Source organism: Chiloscyllium punctatum, chromosome 5, assembly GCF_047496795.1.
Source record: "Chiloscyllium punctatum isolate Juve2018m chromosome 5, sChiPun1.3, whole genome shotgun sequence".
Taxonomy (NCBI): Eukaryota; Metazoa; Chordata; class Chondrichthyes; order Orectolobiformes; family Hemiscylliidae; genus Chiloscyllium; species Chiloscyllium punctatum.
The window spans coordinates 4,124,978-4,144,559 of NC_092743.1; the positions used below are offsets into that span (position 1 = coordinate 4,124,978).

At 57.5% G+C, this 19,582-nt stretch overlaps 1 protein-coding gene across 3 annotated transcripts in view; it reads left to right on the forward strand.

Moving 5' to 3' along the window:
* The window catches only part of LOC140476835 (acid-sensing ion channel 1C-like), a 474,098-nt gene that overhangs the window by 307,512 nt on the left and 147,004 nt on the right, over positions 1–19,582 (forward strand). For all 3 annotated transcript variants that reach the window (XM_072569647.1, XM_072569645.1, XM_072569646.1), the window contains one exon: positions 7,580–7,730. In XM_072569647.1, coding sequence (XP_072425748.1) covers positions 7,580–7,730 — 151 coding nt within the window. The remainder of the gene's footprint in view (positions 1–7,579; positions 7,731–19,582) is intronic.

The window sequence follows — 19,582 nt, forward strand, 5'->3', positions numbered from 1 at the left end:
GGGTGCTGGCAGGTGGGACTAGATTGGGATGGGATATTTGGTTGGCAGGGACAGGTTGGGCCGAAGGGTCTGTTTCCGTACTGTACATCTCTATGACTCTCACATTTAAGTCTAAATCATTCACGTGGAGTCAAAGGGTCATACAGCACAGAGACAGGCCCTTCAGCCCAACTTGGTCATGTCACCCAGTTTCCTAAACCAAACCAGTCCCACCTGCCAGCACCCGGCCCATCTCCCTCTAAACCCCTCCTGTTCATATACCCATCCAGGTGCCTTTTAAATGTTGTAATTGTACCAGCCTCCACCACTTCCTCTGGCAACTCATTCCATACACGTACCATCCTCTTAAATCCCTTTTAAATCTTTGCCCTCTCACCCTAAACCTATGCTCCCTTTGGACTCCCCCACCCCAGGGAAAAGACCTTGTCTATTTACCCTATCCATGTCCCTTATGATTAATAAACCTCGAGAAGGTCAGCCCTCAGCCTCCAATGCTCCAGGGAAAATGCCCCAGCCTAACCACCCTCTCGTTATAACTCGAACCCTCCGACCTCAGTAACATTCTGGTAAATCCTTTTTTTGTATCCTTTCCAGTTTAATACCATCCTTCCTATCGCAGGGAGACCAGTATTCCAAATGTGGCCTCACCAATGTCTTATTTACCAGATTAAACAACAATCAGTGAGGAACCAAATCTGAAGCCCCACAGTACAGCTGGGAAATCACCAGTCTTCACAAGAATCACCAGTGTTCACAGAAATCACCAGTCTTCACAAAAATCACCAGTGTTCACAAAAATCACCAGTGTTCACAGAAATCACCAGTCTTCACAGAAATCACCAGTGTTCACAAAAATCACCAGTGTTCACAGAAATCACCAGTCTTCACAAAAATCACCAGTGTTCACAGAAATCACCAGTGTTCACAGAAATCACCAGTCTTCACAGAAATCACCAGTGTTCACAAAAATCACCAGTGTTCACAGAAATCACCAGTCTTCACAAAAATCACCAGTCTTCACAAAAATCACCAGTGTTCACAAAAATCACCAGTCTTCACAGAAATCACCAGTCTTCACAGAAATCACCAGTGTTCATAAAAATCACCAGTGTTCACAAAAATCACCAGTCTTCACAAAAATCACCAGTCTTCACAGAAATCACCAGTGTTCACAAAAATCACCAGTCTTCACAGAAATCACCAGTGTTCATAAAAATCACCAGTGTTCACAAAAATCACCAGTCTTCACAGAAATCACCAGTGTTCACAAAAATCACCAGTGTTCACAGAAATCACCAGTGTTCACAGAAATCACCAGTGTTCACAAAAATCACCAGTCTTCACAAAAACCACCAGTGTTCACAGAAATCACCAGTGTTCATAAAAATCACCAGTGTTCACAAGAATCACCAGTGTTCACAGAAATCACCAGTCTTCACAGAAATCACCAGTGTTCACAAAAATCACCAGTGTTCACAGAAATCACCAGTCTTCACAGAAATCACCAGTGTTCACAGAAATCACCAGTGTTCACAAAAATCACCAGTCTTCACAAAAACCACCAGTGTTCACAGAAATCACCAGTGTTCATAAAAATCACCAGTGTTCACAAAAATCACCAGTGTTCACAGAAATCACCAGTCTTCACAAAAATCACCAGTGTTCATAAAAATCACCAGTCTTCACAAAAATCACCAGTCTTCACAAAAATCACCAGTGTTCACAGAAATCACCAGTGTTCACAAAAATCACCAGTCTTCACAAAAATCACCAGTGTTCACAAAAATCACCAGTGTTCACAGAAATCACCAGTCTTCACAAAAATCACCAGTCTTCACAAAAATCACCAGTGTTCACAGAAATCACCAGTGTTCACAAAAATCACCAGTCTTCACAAAAATCACCAGTGTTCACAGAAATCACCAGTGTTCACAAAAATCACCAGTCTTCACAAAAACATCCATTAACCAGGCCGGTATTTCTTGCCTTAAACACACAGACAAAAACTGAACACAGTGCTGGAACTCTGGACCCATTGATTCCATCGTTGTCTGACTTGTCTGCTTTTATACTTCACCTACCCCCTCCCACCACTCCATGTCTCTTCCGAATGACTTGCTGGATCTAGATACTGACCTGTGATTCATGTCTAAGGACATCCAGATCCCTCGATATCTCAACATTCTGTCATCTCTCTCTGTTTCAATGATATTCTGCTCTTTTATTCTCTGTGCTGCAATGGCCAACCTCACATTATCCTACATACACTTGGCCAAGTATTGCCCACTCCCAGAGCCCTGTCTGTACCCCCTTTGTGGGTTTATGGGAAATCCTTAACTGGGTTCTGGACCACTCCAGTTCAGCTTTTAGTCAGTGATAACCCTGGACGTTGGTGCGAGGGAGATTCAGTGATGGTAACACCATTGAATAGTAAGGGATGATGATTAGATTCTCTCTCATTGGAGACAGTTATTATCTGATATCTGTGTGACACACTGCTAGCAACTTGTCATCGTAAACCTGGATATAATCTAGTTGTTGCTGCATTGGGACAGGGAGTGTTTTAGTATCTGAGGAGTCATGACTGGGGCTGAACACTGTGTAATGATCGGTGAACACCCCCGTTTCTGACACGTTCAGTTGTGGCTTGTTGTCTCTAATTCCCCAGCCTCATACTCTCAAGGACCAATGCTCACTTCAGCTACCCTGTTCCTCTCTGTCTCCTAGTTTTATATCTCTTGCTGGTTTTCAGGCGACTGACTGTGTGGAGTTTGCACGTTCTCCCCGTGTCTGCGTGGGTTTCCCCTGGGTGCTCTGGTTTCCTCCCACAGTCCAAAGATGTGCAGGTTAGGTGAATTGGCTGTGCTAAATTGCCCGTAGTGTTCAGGGATGTGTAGGTTAGGTGCGTTAATCAGGGGTAAGTATAAAGTAATGGGGAATGGGTTTGTGTGGGATACTGGATTAGTGGTGCTGGAAGAGCACAGCAGTTCAGGCAGCATCCAATGAGCAGCGAAATCAACGTTTCGGGCAAAAGCCTGCAGTCATTGTTTTTACCTTGTGTGGGATACTGTTTGGAGGGTCGGTGTGGACTTGTTGGGCCGAAGGGCCTGTTTCCACACTGTAAGTAAGTAAATAATCTAATTCTCTCATGTCTGATTTCTCTCTCTTTCATCGTTTTTAGTCATCTTCTGCTCATTTTGAACATTTTTCCAATCTTTTCTTAAATGACTAATATTTGCAGCATCATGAACCTTTTGTATTGATTGGATTCCAGCCGAAAGTTCCCGAATTAGTCACGATCAGTGCTTCTGAGACCAGTTTCAGGAATTGAAGCTGAGATGCTCCAGGGACAACACCAAGAGTTAACTCAGCAAAGCCTGGGAGTGTTAGACGTAATCTTAGATCCAACATCGTGTTGAGCTGCTGTCAGAGTCTAGATTCGATTAAAAGGTCCATTTAGTTGCTGGACTGTGACCAAAATTAATCCCGAGCAGCAGATTAAATGAACTGCTTCCTTGCTGTTTTTATTATCTGATCAACACAATCTGTTATATTAAAAAGTGAGGAAATTGCACTCCCATCTCATGCAACAAACATCAGGCCAAACCCTGCTGTAAAATGATTGCTATATTAACCCAACAAGCTTTTCTAATGTCGGAACCAGCTAACATCTTCAGGGCCCGAGGCAGACAGGGGTGTGAACTTGCTGATCATGCTGTTACATTGAACCCAATTGTGTTTTTGTGTTTGTTCATGGGACATGGGCGTCACTGGGGGGGCTTAGCATTTATTACCCATCCCTAATTGCCCTCGGTGGGGGTGTAAGAACACCCATAGTGCAGTTGGGGGGGGGGGGGGTCCAGGATTTTGACCATAGTTTGCCTGTCACATTTGAGAATTTGCTGTATGTAATCCCCAGGGAAGGCAGCATCACACAGTGGGGAGGGGGATGGAGAGGGGGAGGGGGAGGGGTAGGGGAATGGGGAGGGGGAGGGGTAGGGGAATGGGGAGGGGGAGGGGGAGGGGAATGGGGAGGGGGAGGGGGATGGGGAGGGGGGTGGGGACAGGGACGGGGACAGGGATTGGGGACGGGGATGGGGACGGGGGACGGGGGACGGGGACAGGGATTGGGGACGGGGATGGGGATTGGGGACGCGGATTGGGGACGGGGATTGGGGACGGAGACGGGGACGGAGACGGGGACGGGGAACGGGGGACGGGGACAGGGATTGGGGACGGGGACGGGGATTGGGGACGGAAACGGGGACGGGGGACGGGGGACGGGGGACGGGGGACGGGGGACGGGGGACGGGGGACGGGGGACAGGGATGGGGGACAGGGAAGGGGATTGGGGATGGGGATTGGGGATGGGGATGGGGTTTGGGGATGGGGATGGGGATGTGGACGGGGACGGGGACGGGGATTGGGGACGGGGATTGGGGACGGGGATGGGGACGGGGACGGGGTTCGGGGATGGGGATGGGGATGGGGATGGGGATGGGGATGGGGATTGGGGACGGGGATTGGGGACGGGGATTGGGGACGGGGATTGGGGACGGGGATTGGGGACGGGGATTGGGGACGGGGATTGGGGACGGGGACGGGGACGGGGTTCGGGGATGGGGATGGGGACGGGGATGGGGTTCGGGGACGGGGACGGGGACGGGGACGGGGACGGGGAAGGGGACGGGGATTGGGGACGGGGTTCGGGAACGGGGATCGGGGACGGGGGACCGGGATCGGGGACGGGGATCGGGGACGAGGTTCGGGGATGGGGACGGGGTTCGGGGATGGGGACGGGGACGGGGACGGGGATTGGGGACGGGGACGGGGTTCGGGGACGGGGACGGGGACGGGGACGGGGACGGGGAAGGGGACGGGGATTGGGGACGGGGTTCGGGAACGGGGATCGGGGACGGGGGACCGGGATCGGGGACGGGGATCGGGGACGAGGTTCGGGGATGGGGACGGGGTTCGGGGATGGGGACGGGGACGGGGACGGGGATTGGGGACGGGGACGGGGTTCGGGGACGGGGACGGGGTTCGGGGACGGGGATCGGGGATCGGGGACGGGGTTCGGGGATGGGGATGGGGATGGGGTTCGGGGATGGGGATGGGGATGGGGATGGGGATGGGGATTGGGGACGGGGATGGGGACAGGACGATGATGGGGACGGGGATGGGACGATGATGGGGACGGGGGATGGGGACGGGGGACGGGGACGGGGACGGGGACGGGGATTGGGGACGGGGATGGGGATGGGGATGGGGATTGGGGATGGGGATTGGGGATGGGGATGGGGATGGGGATTGGGGACGGGGACGGGGATGGGGATGGGGATGGGGATTGGGGACGGGGACGGGGACGGGGATGGGGATTGGGGATGCGGACGGGGATGGGGACCGGGGCGGGGATGGGGATGGGGATTGGGGATGGGGACCGGGGCGGGGACGGGGATGGGGATTGGGGGTGGGGATGGGGATTGGGGATGGGGATTGGGGATGGGGATGGGGATTGGGGATGGGGATTGGGGATGGGGACGGGGACGGGGACGGGGACGGGGATGGGGATGGGGATGGGGGTGGGGATGGGGATTGGGGATGGGGATTGGGGATGGGGATGGGGATTGGGGATGGGGATTGGGGATGGGGATGGGGATTGGGGATGGGGATTGGGGATGGGGATTGGGGATGGGGATTGGGGATGGGGACGGGGACGGGGATGGGGACGGGGGTGGGGATGGGGATTGGGGATGGGGATTGGGGATGGGGATGGGGATTGGGGATGGGGACCGGGGCGGGGATGGGGATGATGTACACCCTGATTGTAGCTGATTCAAAGCAGATCATCACGTCATCAGCCACTGACCCAACAGGAAGTTGCTGTTTCTCTGCAGCTCAAATTTATTGATAGGAAATTGTAAATGGGTTTCCCTATCTACCCTATCTCTGCCCCTTAAAGCTCTGTACACCCCAATCAGATCTCCCCTCAGCCCCTCTGGACAATAACCCCAGCCTCTCTAGTCTCTCTTCATAGTTGAATCGCTCCTGGTGTATCTCCTCTGCGCCCGTTTCTGGTGCAATCAATATCTTATTGTGTGTTGCCCAGAAACATGCACAGTACTCCAGCTGTGGCCTAACAAATGGTATATACAACTCCATGAAAGCCTCCTTGCTGTGGTATTCAAAGCCTTGACTAATAAAGGCAAGAATCCGATACGGCTTCCTAACCATCCGAACAATCTGTCCTGCTGCCTTCAAGAACCTATGTCCACCAAGGTCCCTCTGATCCTCCTAAAACATTTCAACATGTACTCCCTTGATCGTCCTCCCAAAATGCATTACCTCCCACTTTTCAGGATTAAATTCGATTTGCCACTGTTCAGCCCACCTGACCAGTTCATTTACATCATCTTGTCGTCTAAGGAGCTTTCATCCTCCCAACAAAACTATTCTGAGGGGCAGTACAAACCACCATTTAGAAAGAGAGAGAGTGACTGAGGACGGCCAGTAAGGATCGATTGTGGGAAGGTCATGTCTGATTGATTGTATTTTTGGATGAGGTGGTCAGGGACATTGATGAGGGAAGCACATTTGATGCAGTAAATATAGATTTGGATGAGGCTGGTGACAAATTCCCACAAGGGAGGCTGACTGAAGAAGCCAAGTGACCTGGGAACCCAAGGGGGAAAGCTGATCTCCATCCCACTGAGATGAATAGCAGGAAGGGTTTCCGTGGATGGGTCTCTCTCAGACTGGGAAGGCTCCCACAACTCTTACTACTGAGTGCTGCAGAAACTCAGCTGCTCTGGCTGTGTGTGTGGAGAGCATTAAACCCAGTTAATGTTTCAAATCTGCTCCATCTGACCCTCCTTCAGACACTGAGGTTTTGCTACTTGCTCTCCGAGACAGTGATATATGCAAATGATTTAAACTTCAACTTGCGGGATATCACGAGTGTCACTGCCTGGGTCCAGTATTTACTGCCCCCGTCCCTAGTTGCCCCTTGAGAAGGTGGGGGTGAGCTGCCTTCTTGACCCGCTGCAGTCCGTGTGCTGTAGGTAGATCCACAATGCCCTGAGGGAGGGGAATTCCAGGATTCTGACTGAGCCAGACTGAAGGAACAGCGAGATATTTCCAAGTCAGGGGATGATGAGGGGTTTGATTTCATGAATGGACAGCACTTGCTGAACAATCCCTCGCCCGTGCACTTTAAGATCGGTCTATCAGCAATTGTACAAGTTACTAATAACAACATGTCAACCAATCAAAGGGAATCATAATGTGACTAATTCCCAGCTGCAAGAAGAGGCATGTGTTAACTCACAGGGACACCATCTCGACAGGAATATGTTCAAACCACAGACCATTTGGAATGAACCGAATGCCTATTGCTTTCTCCCTAACAATGTGTCAGCCAATCAGAGTTGACTTCACAACCAATCAGCAGCCTGGTTTCCTGCACTATATGAGTTGATTTCTTGCATTTGTCTTGATGAGTGCAGATGAAAGACATCAACATTTATCTGCCTTTATTGCAATCAAACAGACGCACTGTTTCTTCGTCCCCCCCACTCAGATTTTCACCCGATATGGGAAATGTTACACCTTCAACTCAGGGAAGGATGGGAAACCCCTCCTCACTACCATGAAGGGAGGCACAGGGAATGGCCTGGAAGTCATGCTGGACATTCAGCAGGATGAGTACCTGCCGGTTTGGGATAAGACAGGTGAGACACCGAGATGGGAGGAACAGGGAATTGGTGGAGGGTGAGGTTGGTGAGATGGGTGAGGTTGGTGAGATGGGTGAGGTTGGTGAGATGGGTGAGGTTGGTGAGATGGGTGAGGTTGGTGAGATGGATGAGGTGAGTAAGGTTGGAGAGATGGGTGAGGTTGGAGAGATGGGTGCGGTTGGTGAGGTGGGTGTGGTTGGAGAGATGGGTGCCTTTGGTGAGACATGTGAAGTTGGAGAGATAGGTGAGGTTGGTCAGGTTGGAGAGATGGGTGAGATGGGTGAGGTTGGAGAGGATGGTGAGGTGGGTGAGTTTGGTGAAATGGGTGAGGTTGGAGAGGTTGGTAAGATGGGTGAGGTTAGTGAGGTGGGTGAGTTGGGTGGTATTGTGTGAGGTGGGTGAGGTTAGTGAGGTGGGTAAGTTGGGTGAGGTGGATGAGTTGGGTGAGATAGGTGAGTTGGGTGAGATGGGTGAGGTGAGTGAGGTGAGTGAGTTGGGTGAGGTGGGTGAGGTGAGTGAGTTGGGTGAGGTGGGTGAGTTGGGTGAGGTGGGTGAGGTTAGTGAGGTCAGTGAGTTGGGTGAGATGGGTGAGGTGAGTGAGTTAGGTGAGGTGGGTGAGATGTGTGAGGTGGATGAGGTGTGTGAGGTGGGTGAGGTGTGTGAGGTGGATGAGGTGGGTGAGGTGGGTGAGGTGGGTGAGGTCGGAGAGATGTGTGAGGTGGGTGAGGTCAGTGAGTTGGGTGGGGTGGGTGAGATGAGTGAGGTGGGTGAAATGTGTGAGGTGGATGAGGTGGGTGAGGTGTGTTAGTTGGGTGAGGTGGGTGAGTTGGATGAGGTGGGAGAGTTGGATGAGGTGGGTGAGGAGGGTGAGATGGGTGAGTTGGATGAGGTGGGTGAGGTGAGTGAGTTGGGTGAGGTGAGTGAGTTGGGTGAGGTGGGTGAGTTGGATGAGGTGGGAGAGTTGGATGAGGTGGGTGAGGAGGGTGAGATGGGTGAGTTGGATGAGGTGGGTGAGGTGAGTGAGTTGGGTGAGGTGGGTGAGTTGGATGAGGTGGGAGAGTTGGATGAGGTGGGTGAGGAGGGTGAGATGGGTGAGTTGGATGAGGTGGGTGAGGTGAGTGAGTTGGGTGAGGTGGGTGAGTTGGGTGAGGTGGGTGAGATGGGTGAGGTGGGAGAGTTGGATGAGGTGGGTGAGTTGGGTGAGGTGGGTGTGAGGGATGAGGTGGGTGAGATGGGTGAGATGGGTGAGATGTGTGAGGAGGGTGAGGTTAGTGAGGTTAGTGAGGTGGGTGAGGTCAGTGAGTTGGGTGAGATGGGTGAGGTGGGTGAGGTTAGTGAGGTGGGTGAGTTGGGTGAGGTCAGTGAGTTGGGTGAGATGGGTGAGGTGGGTGAGGTTAGTGAGGTGGGTGAGTTGGGTGAAGTGGGTGAGTTGGGTGAGGTGTGTGAGGTGGGTGAGCTGTATGAGGTGGGTGAGGTGGATGAGGTGTGTGAGGTGGGTGAGTTGGGTGAGGTGGTTGATGTTGGTGAGATGGGTGAGGTGGGTGAGTTGGGTGCGATGTGTGAGTTGGGTGAGGTGGGGGAGATGGGTGAGATGGGTGAGGTGGGTGAGGTGGGTGATGTGGGTGAGTTGGGTGAGGTGGGTGAGTTGGGTGCGATGTGTGCGTTGGGTGAGGTTGGTGAGATGTGTGAGGTGGGTGAGGTGGGTGAGGTCGGTGAGATGGGTGAGGTGGGTGAGATGTGTGAGGTGGGTGAGATATGTGGGGTGGGTGAGGTGGGTGCGTTGGGTGAGGTGGGTGAGATGTGTGAGGTGGGTGAGATGGATGGGGTGGGTGAGGTGGGTGAGGTCAGTGAGTTGGGTGAGGTGGGTGAGATGGGTGAGGAGGGTGAGTTGGATGAGGTGGGTGAGATGGATGTGTTGGGTGAGTTGGGTGAGTTGGGTGAGATGTGTGAGGTGGGTGACGTGGGTGAGGTGAGTGAGTTGGGTGAGTTGGGTGAGGTGGGTGGGGTGGGTGAGGTGTGTGAGGTGGGTGAGATATGTGGGGCGGGTGAGGTGGGTGCGTTGGGTGAGGTGGGTGAGGTGGGTGAGGTGGGTGAGATGGGTGAGGAGGGTGAGTTGGATGAGGTGGGTGAGATGGATGTGTTGGGTGAGTTGGGTGAGGTGGGTGAGATGTGTGAGGTGGGTGACGTGGGTGAGGTGAGTGAGTTGGGTGAGTTGGGTGAGGTGGGTGAGATGGGTGAGGTGTGTGAGGTGTGTGAGGTGGGTGAGATGGGTGAGATGGGTGAGGTGGGTGAGGTGTGTGAGGTGGGTGAGGTGGGTGAGGTGGGTGAGGTGGGTGAGGTGGGATAGATGGGTGAGGTTGGAGAGGTTGGTGAGGTAGGTGAGGTGGGTGAGTTGGGTGAGGTGGGTGAGGTCGGTGAGATGGGTGAGATGGGTGAGGTGGGTGAGGTGGGTGAGGTGGGTGAGGTGGGTGAGGTCGGTGAGATGGGTGAGGTGGGTGAGATGGGTGAGGTGGGGGAGGTGGGTGAGGTGGGTGAGGTGTGTGTGTTGGGTTAGGTGGGTGAGGTGTGTGTGTTGGGTGAGGTGGGTGAGATGGGTGAGGTGGGTGAGGAGGGTGTGATGGGTGAGTTGGATGAGGTGGGTGAGGTGGGTGAGATGGATGAGGTGAGGTGGGTGAGGTGGGTGAGGTGAGGTGGGTGAGGTGGGTGAGGTGAGGTGGGTGAGGTGGGTGAGGTGAGGTGGGTGAGGTGGGTGAGGTGGGTGAGGTGTGTGAGATGGGTGAGGTGGGTGAGGTGGGAGAGGTGAGGTGGGTGAGGTGGGTGAGGTGGGTGAGATGTGTGAGATGGGTGAGGTGGGTGAGGTGGGTGAGTTGGGTGAGGTGGGTGAGGTGGGATAGATGGGTGAGGTGGGTGAGGTGGGATAGATGGGTGACGTTGGAGAGGTTGGTGAGTTGGGTGAGTTGGGTGAGGTGGGTGAGGTGGGTGAGGTGGGTGAGGTGAGTGAGGTTGGTGAGTTGGGTGAGGTGGGTGTGCTGGGTGAGTTGGGTGAGGTGGGTGAGCTGTGTGCGGTAGGTGAGGTGGGTGAGATGGGGAGGTGGGTGAGGTGGGTGAGATGGGTGAGGTAGGTGAGGTGGGTGAGGTGGGTGAGGTGGGTGAGATGGGTGAGGTGGGTGAGGTGGGTGAGATGGGTGAGGTGGGTGAGGTGGGTGAGGTGGGTGAGATGGGTGAGATGGGTGAGGTGGGTGAGGTGGGTGAGATGGGTGAGGTGGGTGAGGTGGGTGAGGTGGGTGAGATGCGTGAGATGGGTGAGGTGGGTGAGGTGGGTGAGGTGGGTGAGATGGATGAGGTGGGTGAGATGTGTGAGGTGGGTGAGATGTGTGAGATGGGTGAGGTGGGTGAGGTGGGTGAGATGGGTGAGGTGGGTGAGATGGGTGAGGTGGGTGAGGTGGGTGAGGTGTGTGTGTTGGGTGAGGTGGGTGAGATGGGATAGATGGGTGAGGTTGGAGAGGTTGGTGAGGTAGGTGAGGATGGTGAGATGGGTGAGGTTGGTGAGATGGGTGAGGTTGGAGAGATTGGTGAGTTGGGTGAGTTGGGTGAGGGGGATGAGCTGTGTGCGGTAGGTGAGGTGGGTGAGATGGGGGAGGTGGGTGAGGTGGGTGAGGTGTGTGAAGTGGGTGAGGTGTGTGAAGTGGGTGAGGTGGGTGAGGTGGGTGAGGTGAGTGAGTTGGGTGAGGTGGGTGAGGTGGGTGAGGTGAGTGAGGTGGATGAGGTTGGTGAGGTGGGTGTGCTGGGTGAGTTGGGTGAGGTGGGTGAGCTGTGTGCGTTAGGTGAGGTGGGTGAGATGGGGAGGTGGGTGAGGTGGGTGAGCTGTGTGCGGTAGGTGAGGTGGGTGAGATGGGGAGGTGGGTGAGGTGGATGAGGTGTGTGAGGTAGGTGAGGTGTGTGAGGTGGGTGAGATGGGTGAGGTGGGTGAGGTGGGTGAGGTGTGTGTGTTGGGTGAGGTGGTTGTGATGGGTGAGTTGGATGAGGTGGGTGAGATGGGTGAGGTGAGTGAGTTGGGTGAGGTGGGTGAGTTGGGTGAGGTGGGTGAGGTGGGTGAGACGGGTGAGGTGGGTGAGGTGGGTGAGGTGGGTGAGGTGTGTGTGTTGGGTGAGGTGGGTAAGGAGGGTGTGATGGGTGAGTTGGATGAGGTGGGTGAGATGGGTGAGGTGGGTGAGATGGGATAGATGGGTGAGGTTGGAGAGGTTGGTGAGGTAGGTGAGGATGGTGAGATGGGTGAGGTTGGTGAGATGGGTGAGGTTGGAGAGATTGGTGAGTTGGGTGAGTTGGGTGAGGGGGATGAGGTGGGTGAGGTGGGTGAGGTGGGTGAGCTGTGTGCGGTAGGTGAGGTGGGTGAGATGTGTGAGGTGGGTGAGGTGGGTGAGGTGGGTGAAGTGGGTGAGGTGGGTGAGGTGGGTGAAATGGGTAAGGTGGGTGAGGTGGGTGAGGTGGGATAGATGGGTGAGGTTGGAGAGGTTGGTGAGTTGGGTGAGTTGGGTGAGGTGGGTGAGGTGAGTGAGGTGGATGAGGTTGGTGAGGTGGATGAGGTTGGTGAGGTGGGTGTGCTGGGTGAGTTGGGTGAGGTGGGTGAGGTGGGTGAGGTGTGTGAGGTGTGTGAGGTGGGTGAGGTCAGTGAGTTGGGTGAGATGGGTGAGGTGGGTTAGGTGGATGAGGTGGGTGAGGTGGATGAGGTGGATGAGGTGGGTGAGGTGGGTGAGATGGGTGAGGTGGGTGAGATGGGTGAGGTGTGTGAGGTGGGTGAGAAGGGTGAGGTGGGTGAGTTGGGTGAGGTGGGTGAGGTGGGTGAGGTGGGTGAGGTGTGTGAGGTTGGGTGAGATGGGTGAGTTGGGTGAGGTGTGTGAGGTTGGTGAGGTGGGTGTGATGGGTGAGGTGTGTGAGGTGGGTGAGGTGGGTGTGGTGTGTGAGGTGGGTGTGGTGGGTGTGGTGGGTGAGGTGTGTGAGGTGGGTGAGGTGGGTGAGTTGGGTGAGTTGGGTGAGTTGGGTGAGTTGGGTGAGTTGGGTGAGTTGGGTGAGGTGTATGAGGTGTATGAGGTGGGTGAGGTGGGTGAGGTGTGTGAGGTGGGTGAGGTGGGTGAGGTGGGTGAGTTGGGTGAGTTGGGTGAGGTGTGTGAGGTGGGTGAGGTGGGTGAGGTGGGTGAGGTGTGTGAGATGGGTGAGGTGTATGAGGTGTGTGAGGTGGGTGAGGTGTGTGAGGTGGGTGAGGTGGGTGAAATGGGTGAGGTGTGTGAGGTGGGTGAGATGGGTGAGGTGGGTGAGGTGTGTGAGGTGGGTGAGGTGTGTGAGGTGGGTGAGGTGTGTGAGGTGGGTGAGGTGGGTGAGGTGTGTGAGATGGGTGAGGTGTGTGAGGTGTGAGATGGGTGAGGTGTGTGAGGTGTGTGAGGTGTGTGAGGTGGGTGAGGTGGGTGAGGTGTGTGAGTTGGGTGAGGTGGGTGAGGTGGGTGAGGTGGGTGAGGTGGGTGAGGTGTGTGAGGTGTGTGAGGTGGGTGAGGTGGGTGAGGTGTGTGAGGTTGGTGAGGTGTGTGAGTTGGGTGAGGTGTGTGAGTTGGGTGAGGTGGGTGAGTTGGGTGAGGTGTGTGAGGTGGGTGAGGTGGGTGAGTTGGGTGAGGTCTGTGAGGTTGGTGAGGTGGGTGAGGTGTGTGAGTTGGGTGAGATGGGTGACTGGGGTGAGGTGGGTGAGGTGTGTGAGGTGTGTGAGTTGGGTGAGGTGGGTGAGTTGGGTGAGGTGTGTGAGGTTGGGTGAGATGGGTGAGTTGGGTGAGGTGTGTGAGGTTGGTGAGGTGGGTGAGGTGTGTGAGTTGGGTGAGATGGGTGACTGGGGTGAGGTGGGTGAGGTGGTGTGTGAGGTGTGTGAGGTGGGTGAGATGGGTGGTGGGTGAGGTGTGTGAGTTGGGTGAGGTGGGTGAGTTGGGTGAGGTGTGTGGGTGTGGTGAGGTTGGGTGAGATGGGTGAGTTGGGTGAGGTGGGTGAGGTGGGTGAGGTGGGTGAGGTGGGTGAGTTGGGTGAGGTGGGTGAGGTGTGTGAGTTGGGTGAGTTGGGTGAGGTGGGTGAGGTGTGGTGAGGTGTGGTGAGTTGGGTGGAGGTGGGTGAGTTGGGTGAGTGGGTGGTGTGTGAGGTGGGTGAGGTGGTGGGTGGGTGGTGGGTGAGGTGGGTGGGTGGGTGGTGGGTGAGGTGGGTGAGGTGGGTGAGGTGGGTGTGGTGGGTGAGGTGGGTGGGGTGTGTGGGTGGGTGAGGTGGTGAGGTGGGTGAGGTGGGTGAGGTGGGTGAGGTGGGTGAGGTGGGTGAGGTGGGTGAGGGGTGTGAGGTGGGTGAGGTGGGTGAGGTGGGTGAGGTGGGTGAGGTGGGTGAGGGGTGAGGTGGTGAGGTGGGTGAGGTGGGTGGTGGGGTGGGAGGTGGGTGGTGGTGGGGTGTGGTGAGGTGGGTGAGGTGGGTGAGGTGGGTGAGGTGGTGGTGGTGTGGTTGAGGTGGGTGGGTGAGGTGGGTGGAGGTGGTGTGGTGTGAGGTGGGTGAGGTGGGTGAGGTGTGTGAGGTGGGTGAGGTGTGTGAGGTGGGTGAGGTGGTGGTGTGAGGTGGGTGAGGTGGGTGAGGTGTGTGGGTGGGTGAGGTGGGTGAGGTGGGTGAGGTGGGTGAGGTGGGTGAGGTGGGTGGGTGGGTGAGGTGGGTGAGGTGGGTGAGGTGGGTGTGGTGTGGTGGGTGGGGTGGGTGGGTGGGTGGTGTGGGTGGGTGGGTGTGGGGTGAGGTGGGTGGTGAGGTGGGTGAGGTGGGGTGAGGTGGGTGTGGTGGGTGTGTGGTGGGTGAGTTGGGTGAGGTGGGTGAGTTGGGTGAGGTGGGTGGTGAGTGGGTGAGGTGTGTGGTGGGTGAGGTGGGTGAGGTGGGTGAGGTGGGTGAGGTGGGTGAGTGGGTGAGGTGTGTGAGTGGGTGTGTGGGTGTGTGGTGGGTGAGGTGTGGGTGAGGTGTGGTGAGGTGGGTGAGGTGTGTGAGTTGGGTGTGAGGTGGGTGAGGTGGGTGAGTTGGGTGAGGGTGGTGGGTGAGGTGGGTGAGGTGGGTGTGTGGGTGAGGTGGTGGTGGGTGGTGGTGGGTGGGTGGGGTGAGGTGGGTGAGGTGGGTGAGTGGGTGAGGTGGGTGAGTGGGTGAGGGTGAGGTGGGTGAGTGGGTGAGGTGGGTGAGGTGGGTGAGGTGGGTGAGGTGTGTGAGGTGGGTGAGTGGGTGAGTTGGGTGAGGTGTGTGAGGTGGGTGAGGTGGGTGTGGTGAGGTGGGTGAGGTTGGGTGTGGGTGGTGGGTGAGGTGTGTGAGGTGGGTGTGGTGGGTGTGGTGGGTGAGGTGTGTGAGGTGGGTGAGGTGGGGTGGTGTTGGGTGAGTTGGGTGAGTGGGTGGGTGTGGTGGGTGAGGTGTGTGAGGTTGGGTGTGGTGGGTGGGTGTGGTGGTGTGTGGGTGTGGTGAGGTGGGTGAGGTGGGTGAGTGGGTGAGGTGGGTGAGGTGGGTGAGGTGGGTGAGGTGGGTGAGTGGGTGAGGTGTGGTGGGTGAGGTGGGTGAGGTGGGTGAGGTGGGTGAGGTGTGTGAGGTGGGTGAGGTGGGTGTGAGGGTGTGTGAGGTGTGGTGAGGTGGGTGAGGTGGGGTGGGAGGTGGGTGAGGTGGGTGAGGTGTGGTGAGGTGGGTGAGGTGTGTGAGGTGGGTGAGGTGGGTGAGGTGTGTGAGGTGGGTGAGGTGTGTGAGGTGGGTGAGGTGTGTGAGGTGGGTGAGGTGTGTGAGGTGTGTGGGTGAGGTGGGTGTGGTGGGTGAGGTGTGTGAGGTGTGTGAGGTGGGTGAGGTGGGTGTGGAGGTGTGTGAGGTGGGTGTGGTGGTGGGTGGTGGTGTGTGAGGTGTGTGAGGTGGGTGAGGTGGGTGTGTGGTGGGTGGTGAGGTGTGGTGAGGTGTGTGGTGGTGGTGGGTGAGTTGGGGTGAGGTGGGTGAGGTGTGGGTGAGGTGGGTGAGTTGGGTGAGGTGTGTGAGTTGGTGAGGTGGGTGTGGGTGTGGAGGTTGTGAGGTGGGTGATGGGGTGAGGTGGTTGGGTGAGGTGTGTGTGGGTGAGGTGGGTGAGGTGGGTGAGGTGTGTGAGTTGGGTGAGTGGGTGAGTGGGTGAGGTGGGTGAGGTGTGTGGGTGTGGGTGAGTGGGTGAGGTGGGTGAGGTGGGTGAGGTGGGTGAGGTTGGGTGAGGTGGGTGAGTTGGGTGAGGTGGTGTGAGGTGGTGAGGTGGGTGAGGTGGGTGAGGTGGGTGAGGTGGGTGGTGGGTGAGGTGGGTGAGGTGTGTGAGGTGGGTGAGGTGGGTGAGGTGGGTGAGGTGTGGTGAGTTGGGTGAGGTGGGTGAGTTGGGTGAGGTGGGTGAGGTGGGTGAGGTGGGTGAGTTGGGTGAGGTGGGTGAGGTGGGTGAGGTGGGTGAGGTGGGTGAGTTGGGTGAGTTGGGTGGTGGGTGTGGTTGGGGTGAGGTTGGGTGAGTTGGGTGAGTTGGGTGAGGGGTGGTGGGTGGGTTGGGTGAGGTGGGTGAGGTGGGTGAGGTGGGTGAGGTGGGTGAGGTTGGGTGAGGTGGGTGAGGTGGGTGAGGTGGGTGAGGTGGTGAGTGGGTGAGGTGTGTGAGGTGGGTGAGGTGGTGAGGTGGGTGAGGTGGGTGAGGTGGGTGAGGTGGTGAGGTGGGTGAGGTGGGTGGTGGTGAGGTGGGTGAGGGTGGTGTGGGTGAGGTGGGTGAGGTGGTGTGTGTGGTGGGTGAGGTGGGTGAGGTGGGTGGTGGGAGGTGGGTGAGGTGGGTGAGGTGTGTGAGGTGGGTGAGGTGGTGAGGGTGAGGTGGGTGAGGTGGGTGAGGTGGGTGAGGTGGGTGAGGTGGGTGAGGTGTGGTGAGGTGGTGGTGAGTTGGGTGAGGTGTGTGAGGTGTGGTGAGGTGGGTGAGGTGTGTGAGGGTGTGGGTGTGGTGGGTGGGTGAGGTGGGTGAGGTGGGTGAGGTGGGTGAGGTGGGTGAGGTGGGTGAGGTGGGTGAGGTGGTTGTGAGGTGGGGGGTGGTGGGTGAGTGTGTGAGGTGTGTGAGTTGGGTGGGTGAGGTGGGTGATGGTGTGGGTGTGAGGTGGGTGTGGTGTGTGTGGTGGTGAGGTGGGTGAGGTGGGTGAGGTGGGTGTGGTGGGTGAGGTGGGTGAGGTGGGTGAGGTGGGTGAGTTGGGTGAGGTGGGTGAGTTGGGTGAGGTGGGTGAGGTGGGTGAGTTGGGTGAGGTGGGTGAGGTGGGTGAGGTGGGTGAGGTGGGTGAGGTGGGTGAGGTGGGTGGGTGGGTGTGGGGGTGTGTGGTGTGGTGGGTGAGGTGGGTGGGTGGGTGGTGGAGGTGGGTGAGGTGGGTGAGGTGGGTGAGGTGGGTGAGGTGGGTGAGGTGGGTGAGGTGGGTGTGGGTGGGTGGGTGAGGTGGGTGAGGTGTGTGAGGTGGGTGAGGTGGGTGAGGTGTGGTGAGGTGGGTGAGGTGTGGGGGGTGAGGTGGGTGAGGGTGGGTGGTGTGGGTGAGGTGGGTGAGGTGGGTGGTGGGTGAGGGTGTGTGAGGTGGGTGAGGTGTGGTGGGTGGGTGGGTGTGGTGAGGTGGGTGAGGTGGGTGAGTTGGGTGAGGTGTGTGAGGTTGGGTGAGGTGGGTGAGGTTGGGTGAGGTGTGTGGGTTGGGTGGTGTGGGTGAGTTGGGTGGTGTGTGAGGTTGGTGAGGTGGGTGAGGTGGGTGAGGTGGGTGAGTGGGTGTGGTGGGTGGTGGGTGAGGTGGGTGAGGTGTGTGGGTGTGGTGGGTGAGGTGTGGTGTGGGTGGGTGGGTGAGTGGGTGAGGTGGGTGAGGTGGGTGAGGTGGGTGAGGTGGGTGAGTTGGGTGAGGTGGGTGTGGGTGGGTGGGGGAGGTGTGAGTTGGGTGAGATGGGTGAGTGGGTGAGTTGGGTGAGATGGGTGAGTTGGGTGAGGTGTGTGAGGTGGGTGAGGTGGGTGAGGTGGGTGAGGTGGGTGAGTTGGGTGAGATGGGTGAGGTGGGTGAGGTGGGTGAGGTGGGTGAGGTGGGTGAGTTGGGTGAGGTGGGTGAGGTGGGTGAGGTGTGTGAGGTGGGTGAGGTGGGTGAGGTGGGTGAGGTGGGTGAGTTGGGTGAGGTGGGTGAGGTGGGTGAGTTGGGTGAGTTGGGTGAGGTGGGTGAGTTGGGTGAGCTGGGTGAGGTGGGTGAGGTGGGTGAGCTGGGTGAGGTGTGTGAGTTGGGTGAGATGGGTGAGTTGGGTGAGGTGGGTGAGGTGTGTGAGGTGGGTGAGGTGGGTGAGTTGGGTGAGATGGGTGAGGTGTATGAGGTGGGTGAGGTGGATGAGGTGGGTGAGGTGGGTGAGGTGGGTGAGGTGGGTGAGGTGGATGAGGTGGGTGAGGTGGATGAGGTGGGTGAGGTGGGTGAGTTGGGTGAGGTGTGTGAGGTTGGTGAGATGGGTGAGGTGTGTGAGGTGTGTGAGGTGTGTGAGGTGTGTGAGTTGGGTGAGATGGGTGAGGTGGGTGAGATGGGTGAGGTGTGTGAGGTGGGTGAGGTGGGTGAGGTGGGTGAGGTGTGTGAGTTGTGTGAGGTGTGTGAGTTGGGTGAGGTGGGTGTGATGGGTGAGGTGTGAGGTGGGTGAGGTGGGTGTGGTGTGTGAGGTGGGTGAGTTGGGTGAGGTGGGTGAGTTGGGTGAGGTGGGTGAGTTGGGTGAGGTGGATGAGGTGGGTGAGTTGGGTGAGGTGGGTGAGTTGGGTGAGGTGGGTGAGGTGGGTGAGTTGGGTGAGGTGGGTGAGGTGGGTGAGGTGGGTGAGGTGGGTGAGGTGTGTGAGGTGGGTGAGTTGGGTGAGGTGTATGAGGTGCGTGAGGTGGGTGAGTGGGTGAGTTGGGTGAGGTGGGTGAGTTGGGTGAGGTGGGTGAGGTGGGTGAGTTGGGTGAGGTGGGTGAGTTGGGTGAGGTGGGTGAGGTGGGTGAGTTGGGTGAGGTGGGTGAGGTGGGGTGAGGTGGGTGAGGTGGGTGAGGTGTGTGAGGTGGGTGAGTTGGGTGAGGTGTGTGAGGTGCGTGAGGTGGGTGAGGTGTGTGAGGTGTGTGAGGTGGGTGAGGTGTGTGAGGTGGGGTGAGGTGTGTGAGGTGTGTGAGGTGTGAGGTGTGTGAGGTGTGGGTGGTGAGGTGGGTGAGGTGGGTGAGATGGGTGAGGTGGGTGAGGTGGGTGAGGTGTGTGAGGTGGGTGAGGTGGGTGAGGTGTGTGAGATGGGTGAGGTGGGTGAGGTGGGTGAGGTGGGTGAGGTGTGTGAGGTGTGTGAGATGGGTGAGGTGTGTGAGGTGTGTGAGGTGTGTGAGGTGGGTGAGGTGTGTGAGTTGGGTGAGGTGGGTGAGGTGTGTGAGGTGGGTGAGGTGGGTGAGGTGGTGAGGTGTGTGAGGTGGGTGAGGTGGGTGAGGTGTGGGTGGGTGGTGGGTGAGGTGGGGGAGGGTGGGGTGAGGTGGGTGAGGTGGGGTGAGGTGGGTGAGGTGGTGGAGGGTGGGTGAGGTGGGGGAGGGGGGTGAGTGGGGTGTTGGGGTGGGGTGGGTGGGTGGGGGGGGTGGGGGGGTGGGGGGGGTGGGGTGGGTGGGGGTGGTGGGTGGGGTGTGGGGGGGTGGGGAGGTGGGGAGGTGGGTGAGTTGGGTGAGTGGGGTGAGGTGGGTGAGGTGTGTGAGGTGGTGAGGTGGGTGTGGTGGGTGAGGTGTGAGTTGGGTGAGATGGGTGAGGTGGGTGAGGTGGGTGAGGTGGGGTGAGATGGGTGAGTTGGGTGAGGGTGGGGTGGTTGAGTGTGTGTG